This window comes from Pipistrellus kuhlii, unplaced genomic scaffold (assembly GCF_014108245.1).
Source record: "Pipistrellus kuhlii isolate mPipKuh1 unplaced genomic scaffold, mPipKuh1.p scaffold_m20_p_84, whole genome shotgun sequence".
Lineage (NCBI taxonomy): Eukaryota > Metazoa > Chordata > Mammalia > Chiroptera > Vespertilionidae > Pipistrellus > Pipistrellus kuhlii.
This window is the reverse complement of record NW_023425589.1, coordinates 320677-327757: the sequence shown is the minus strand read 5'-3', so window position 1 is coordinate 327757 and position 7081 is coordinate 320677. Positions and strand designations below refer to the sequence as shown.

The window sequence follows — 7081 nt, the reverse complement described above, 5'->3', positions numbered from 1 at the left end:
AGGGGCCGCGCGGGCGGAGAGCGGGAGGCGGGGCTCCAGGCATGCCAGCCAATGGGCGCGCGGCGTGCGGCAGCTGGGGCGGGGGGCGGGGCCCGGCAGGGGGATGATGTCACCCGGAGCGAGTGGCGTGCGGCGTGGAACGCGAGTCGCGACCCCGGATCCCGGCGGCGGCGGCGGCGGCGGTGGCGGCGGCGGCGGCGGCGGCGGCGGCGCGCGCCGGCCCTCGCGCCGCACGAGACCGGAGGGGTGGGCGGGCGGCGGGGCGGGAGGAAAGGTTGTGTTTTAAGGCGGGGGGGGGGGGGACTCCCGGGGACGCGTTTGGGCTTCAGGGCGGGGTGAACGCCGGGTGGCGGGTGCACCTGACTGTGCAATCCCAGCGCCCGCCGCGCCCGCCTCGGGAGCGGCACGCGGCACCCCCATCCGCCTCCCACGCTGGGCTCCCCCGCGGACAACGGTAATGGTTCGCCCCGCCCCGCCCACACGGAGGACACCCACTGGCTCCCCGCGGCGTTTCGGCACTCGTGGGGAGGACCAGCTGCAGAGGGGTTTGGCCTGCATCCTCAGTCTCTCCTAAGTGGGGTGAGGGGCGTTGTCTTCACGTCTGAGCTCCCCCTCAGACCCAGTCTGGGTCCCAGCCTCCACCCTGGACTGGTCCCTTCGGAAGCTGTCCAGCTTCTACCTTCAGACCTGGAGGGCGTGGGGGGGACATTCTGTACCTCGGCTTCCTCAGGGCCTGGTCTCAGCATCAGCTTCTTTCCCTCCCCCACCTCTCCAGACCCTCTGTGACCCCGCGATGCAGGACAGACACACAAACACTCAATGAGGGCAAAGATCTTTAAATAAGGAGCCGGTGACAATAAATACTGTACAGGGGGAGGTGGCGGGGGGGGGGGGAGAGCGGGAGGGTCCAGATCTGTGGTTTCAGCCTCAGGACTCCAAGGACCTGCAAGGAGGGCGAAGAGAAGGGAGCCAGGCTCAGGGTCAGGGGGCCAGGGGAGGGATGGGTCAGAGCCGGGGCTGGGTTTCCAGAGCCAGGGCTGAGGGAAATGGGTGAGGAATTCCAGGGAGAGGAGGAGGTCCAGGCCTTGGGATGGGCGTCAGCTAAGAGTCCCCCGGGGTGTCAGCCAGAATGGCTTGGGGTGAGAGTCTGAGTCAGGGTCAGAGTCCCAGGAGGGAACCCATGGCTGGGGTGTGGCAACCAAGACGTCAGGAACCACCGGGAGCCCGGGGATGAGGGCGGCCGTGGAGGCAGACCCGGGGAGCTGCGGCAGAGGGCTCACGAGTAGCTCTGGTGCTGCTGGCGCCGGCGGGCGGAGCGCATCTTCTCGAAGCGGGCCTCCATCTCCTCCAGCACGCGGGGCGTGTAGCGCACCACCAGCTTCACCGAGCCCTGGGCCGCCTTCAGCAGCTCCACCGCCTTCTCGTGCTGCTCGCCCTCCACGCTCTGCGGAAAGCGCACGGACAGCTGGGCGTGGGGCCCCCCGACGCTCGCCCAACCCCCCACCCCGAAACAGGTCCCTGAGGGGCCCAGACCTCATTGCTTCGTGGGAGAGTCATTCACTCTTGGCTCCGTGTCCTCCCCCAACATTTTCCAGGTTCCTCGTGTCAGGGACAAGCCCCATGGGCCCTCAGTCACCAAGCCAGACCTCCAGGGCCATCTTTATCCCCTCCCTCCCCACGGACCCGCTAGCAGAGCATCTGTCTGCGGACTGAAAGGTCCCGGGTTCGATTCCGGTCAGGGGCATGTACCTTGGTTGCGGGCACATCCCAGTAGTGGGTGTGCAGGAGGCAGCTGATTGATGATTGTCTCTCATGGATGTTTCTAACTCTCTATCCCTCTCCCTTCCTCTCTGTAAAAAAATCAATTAAAAAATATATATATTTTTTAAAACAAGGACAGACTTTGACCCTAGCCCTGCCCCAGCCTCCCACTCACCACACCATTCACCGACAACAGCTGGTCCCCACGCTTGAGGCCTCCGTGGCGGTCGGCCACGCCCCCAGGGATGACGCGGGAGATGTAGATGGGCGAGTTCTGCTCCTTGCCCCCCATGATGTTGAAGCCCAGGCCCTCCTCCGTCTTGGGCAGCTCCACCACCCTGGGGTGCGCATGGCCCTCGCTGGCGGTGAAGGCAGCCACGGTGGCCTGGGAGACGGGAAGCAGGGGGAGGTGAGGGCCCCTCCATGGGGGACAGGCGGACTAGGGTGGAGGATCTGGGCCAGGGAGAGCGACTGAGGCCAGATAGCTTTTCCCCAGCTCGAGGTGCCTGCCGGCCACAGTTCAAAAGATCATTTCATAATGACCGCATGTCCCTGTTGGCTCACTTTGACGGTTCAGACCTGTCAAAGAGAAGGTCTCCATTTGGTGCGAATGTGTCTTGAATACTCAACACTTGCCAATCTCACCTTTTAACAGAGAAAAACGAGGCCTGGAAGAAGCCGAGAGCTCCAGGGAGCAGCAAGAACGGCATCTAACTCCGATTTCATCAGATCTCAGTGTTTATGATATTTCATTGTTTTCACTGGGTCGATGTTTAAGGTTACCTTCTAGTCAGGCATTCGGTACTAGTTTCACTAATTGTAGTAGATAAAGATGCCCTTCATGACATTTATGAGAGATCACTGAAAATAAACTATAATAAGTAATCGTAAGGGTGGTACAGAGGTTTGGCAAATACCATGAAGGAGAAACCAGGAATGAATGACAGGAGGAAGTTCCGTGATGCTGGAGGGCGCCTACCTTGGCTGTGGCGTGGGCCCGGATCTCGGCGCTGCCGGTGATGTCCAGCGTGTCATAGAGCTGCTCGTACACCTGTGAGGATGCACAGCATTGGGGACCTGCCGGCTCCCTCCTCTCCCCAGCGCTGGAGTCCGGGCCCGGCCTCCCACCCATGAACTGTCCCAGCCCACACCTGGAGCGGGAGAAAACTACAACTCCCAATCCACCCTGGGAGCTGACGCACGCGCACTCATGAGGCGTGCCGCCCCGGGCGTTGCTGGGAGATGTAGTCCCCGGCCTCGGGGCGACCAGGAAGAGCATTGCCAGCCGCCGCCCACTCGTGGCCGGCGCCGCGCGGCGCTCACCTCGCGGATGGCGGAGCAGAAGCGGCTCTGCAGGACGCGCTGGAGGGCCTGCAGCTTCTGCGGGGGCAGCTCCCCGCTGCGCTGCAGCCGCTCGAGGAGCTCCACCGCCCGGGACACGTCTGCGGGGCGGGGGCGGGCGCGGAGACAGAGTCAGAGACACCGACGCGCAGAGAGAAGTCCCGGGAGATGCGGTCGGAGACCGAGGACGGGGCAGCGCGGACGGACCCGGGAAGGGCAGCGGGGTCCCGATCGGACGCCCACAGGGTCGCCAGCGGCAAGGGCGCCCTTCGTCCCCGGGGCCCCCATGCACACCCAGGAGGGGGTGCAGCGGGCGCCCCTCCCCGCCCGCTCGCCCACGGACCCTCCCACACCCACTAACCGCCCCGCCCCGCCCACCCTCGCCCGGCCCTGGCCGGGGGAGGGGCGAGGGCGGGGGTCCCGGACGCGGGCCACGGCCGGGTGGGCAGGGCCCCCCTGGCGCGCTTACCCCGCTCCAGCCCCAGCGGCTCCACCAGCGCAGCCATGTCGGCGCCGCTGCGGCGAGCCGCCCGCCCGGTCGCCAGCGGGGAGGGCGGGGCTTCCGGAGGCCACGCCCCCGGCGACGGGCGCCCCCTGCGGAGGCGCGGCCCTGCTTGCTCCCGCCCCTGTCTGCCTGTCCCTAGTGCAGCCTGTCTGCACCCCGGGACATCATCTCTGTCTGTCCTGCCCCCACACGTGTCCCCTCTCTGTCCCTTTTCCCCACGTATTGGGCAAACGTGTGTGAAACATCTGGGCCCAGGATGATGGACAGGATGGTGAGCAGGCCAGACAAGCCCACTGCCTTCACGAAGCTCAGGCGAGGACGAAGAGGTAGACGACCAGCTGTGACCGAGATCAGAATTGGGTGTGGGGAAGGGATGACCTAAGAGGGACATGAATAGAGACCTTGGAGATAAGAGAATCCAGAGGAGGGATGGGGTCCCTCTCCAGGCAGAAGGACCCCATGCAATCATTGCAGTTCGTGATGGTGACAATGTGGGCAGGATGGTTATACATGTTGAGGATTTTGAACTCAATAACTCTGAAGAATGAAATGTGGGATTCAGGTGTGTACTGGAAGATCACTGTGGCCAATGTGGTGACTGGATTAGGAGACCAGTCAGAAGGCTTTCCAAATATCCCTTTAGGTGGGTCGATTTGAAAATGTCTGGACAATGTCCCTCTTCCTGTCCTCGTATACTGAGTCACTGTATATGGAGACAGGAAGATGGAGGAGGAGATAGAAAGGTATTTGTGGGGCCCTAGCCAGTTTGGCTCAGTGGATAGAGCATCAGCCTGCGAACTGAAAGGTCCGGGTTCGATTCCGGTCAAGGGCATGTACCTTGGTTGCGGGCACATCCCCAGTGGAGGGTATGCAGGAGGCAGCTGGTCGATGTTTCTCTCTCATCCATGTTTCTAACTCTCTATCCCTCTCCCTTCCTCTCTGTGAAAAATCAATAGCCTAAACCAGTTTGGCTCAATGGATAGAGTGTCGGCTTGGGGACTGAAAGGTCCCGGGTTCAATTCTGGTCAAGGGCATGTACCTTGGTTGCGGGCATATCCCCAGTAAGGGGTGTGCAAGAGGCAGCTGATCGATGACTCATCAATATTTCTAACTATCTCTCCCTCTCTGTGAAAAATCAATAAAATATATCTTTGGGGGTAAAAAAAAAAAAAAAAAAAAAGAGGGTGGGCAGTTGTATGAGATGCTGTAGACCAGGGCCAAAGGACTGTGGGAAGGATTGAAGTGTGGCTGTACCTCACCTCTGGCTGGATGGGAGTACAGGGTCCACAAAGAGCTTTTGCAAAGTCAGAGAAAGTTTGCAAGTTTGTCTACACGTCTCTCCTTCATAGTGTCTCTTTTTCTATTTTAATAAGTAATCTACTTGAATTTAAAAACAAAATCAAGTTACCAAAGAACCTATATGCATATATGTATAGCCCATGGACACAGACAAAAGGTGAAGGTCTGGGGTGGGCGGGGACATGGGGAGAAAATAGGGGACATCTGTAATACTGTCAACAATGAAAAATAAACTTAAAAAATAAATAATACAGAAGAGCTAATAATACAAACCACCAACCAGTCCTCTCTCCACTGCAAGAGGCAACAATTTAATAGGGATTTAATGTGCTAGTTGCTTCTGTAGCTAAGTAACTTGCTTTTTCTCAATTTCAGTTGTAATATATTACATATTGATTTTCTGCCTTTACAACCTGTCCCCTCTCTTCCCATGGTACCAGTTTTCAGATCAATCAATAAAGAGCTTGCATTATGTCAATAAGTACTTATTGTTTACTGCAGAGCCCAAGTAATGTTCTGTGACTACATTTTCTTTCTTGAACAGCTTGGATTTTTGTTTTTTTGTTACTCCTCACCCGTAGGTATTTTTCCCACTGATATTTTAGACAGTGGGAAGGGGAGGTACAGAGAGAGAAACATGATGTGAGAGAAACATCGATTGGTTGCCTCCCACAAGTGCCCTGACCAGGGCCAGGGATCGAGCCTGCAACCAAGGTACGTGCCCTGGACCATGATCAAACCCGGGACCCTTCATTCTGTGGGCCGACACTGAGTAAAATCAGCTATGGCTTGTGTGGTGGTGTTTTTCCCCTGTGATTTTCATCTACTTTCGTTTCTTCCACTACATTCTCAATTTCTTTCCAACTTTCCATCGCAACAGGCATCTTACCGAGTCTTCTTTTTAGCCGGAAACTCCTTGGAAACTTCAGTCCTCTGACCCCAATCTGGACGGAGTGCTCTCCACAAAACTGCCATCCTGGGACTTTTTCAACTGCTTTTTTTGAACTGGGTCATTTTCTCTTTTAACTCTCATTTTCTTTTTTTTAAAATATATTTTTATTGCCTTCAGAGAGGAAGGGAGAGGCTCTGACAGAAACATCAATGATGAATGAGAGTCATTGATTGGCTGCCTCCTGCACGCCCCCTACTGGGAATTGAGCGCGGAAACCGGGGCTTGTGCCCTGACAGGGAACTGAACTGTGACCTCCTAGTTCAGAGGTCCATGGTCAACTACGGAACTATGTTGGCTGGTCTAAATCTCTCATTTTTAAGTATATTCTTAGTTAACTATCTAAAAAGATGAGATTTCTTTCTTCCAGCTAACCTTTATTTCTCTAGCACTCCGTGTTAACAGGAATGTGTCAGAAAGGTTGTCTAAATTCTTTCAGGTGTTTTCCAGTTCTAAAATTTACATTGTATTTATATTTAAAGATTCCAGAACTGGTAAAATTCTCCCTCTCTTCCTTGTGAACATATAGGTATTTCAATCTCTGATAACTCCCAACATCAGAATCATGCCCAGATCTGTTTCTATTGTCTGTTTTTTTCTCTTGGTTTTACAGTAATTCTAACATGCCTGATAATTTGAGTAAATGCTGAGCATTGTGTACTAAAAATTGGAGATTCTGAATTCCACCTCCCAGAGGGTTCTCCTCTCCTGGCAGGCAGATCACCTAAATCCCAATGAGGCCTATTCACTTGCAGCCTTACTTCAATATTGTGGCACTCTGGGGACAAGTAGTTACTCCCTCTGGCAGGCCTAGAACCCCAACCTCTGTCCCCCAGAATGACATGGCTGCAGAGATCTCTGCTTAGCTCTTTAACCTCCATTACTTTTTGTTGTTAATCCTCACCCCAGGATACTGTTCCATTGATTTTTAGAGAGTGGGAGGGGGAGAGACAAACATTGATATTAGACACATCAACTGGTTACCTCACACACACCCCAGCTAGGGCTGTGGACTAAGCCTGCTACTGGGGCACATGCCTTTGACCAAAATCAAATCTGGGACCTTTCAGTCTGCAGGCCCTTCAGTCCACTAAGACAAACTGGCTAGGGCCCTCCATTATTGCTTTCTGATGAACACCTCGAGTCTTGCAATGACAATGAGCAGCTTATGAGTTGGCAAATGCCTCAACAGAAGGTTGTATGCAGATGTGGGAGCTAACACCCAC

At 56.0% G+C, this 7081-nt stretch overlaps 1 protein-coding gene across 2 annotated transcripts; it reads right to left on the bottom strand.

The window, feature by feature from the left end:
• Nucleotides 1–823: 823 nt before the first annotated feature.
• Nucleotides 824–3694, bottom strand: LIN7B (lin-7 homolog B, crumbs cell polarity complex component). Of its 2 annotated transcripts, none has more exons than XM_036425651.2 (6): nt 3572–3694; nt 3085–3203; nt 2741–2812; nt 1937–2146; nt 1281–1444; nt 824–943 (listed from the first exon to the last, which is right to left on the bottom strand). In XM_036425651.2, the coding sequence occupies exons 1-6, from the start codon at nt 3606–3608 to the stop codon at nt 928–930; spliced, it is 618 nt and encodes a 205-aa protein (XP_036281544.1). In that variant the 5' UTR covers nt 3609–3694; the 3' UTR covers nt 824–927. The 2 variants fall into 2 exon arrangements, with proteins under 2 accessions (XP_036281544.1, XP_045433138.1); XM_045577182.1 differs by having other exon boundaries at nt 1949–2146.
• Between the last annotated feature and the right edge of the window lie 3387 nt (nt 3695–7081).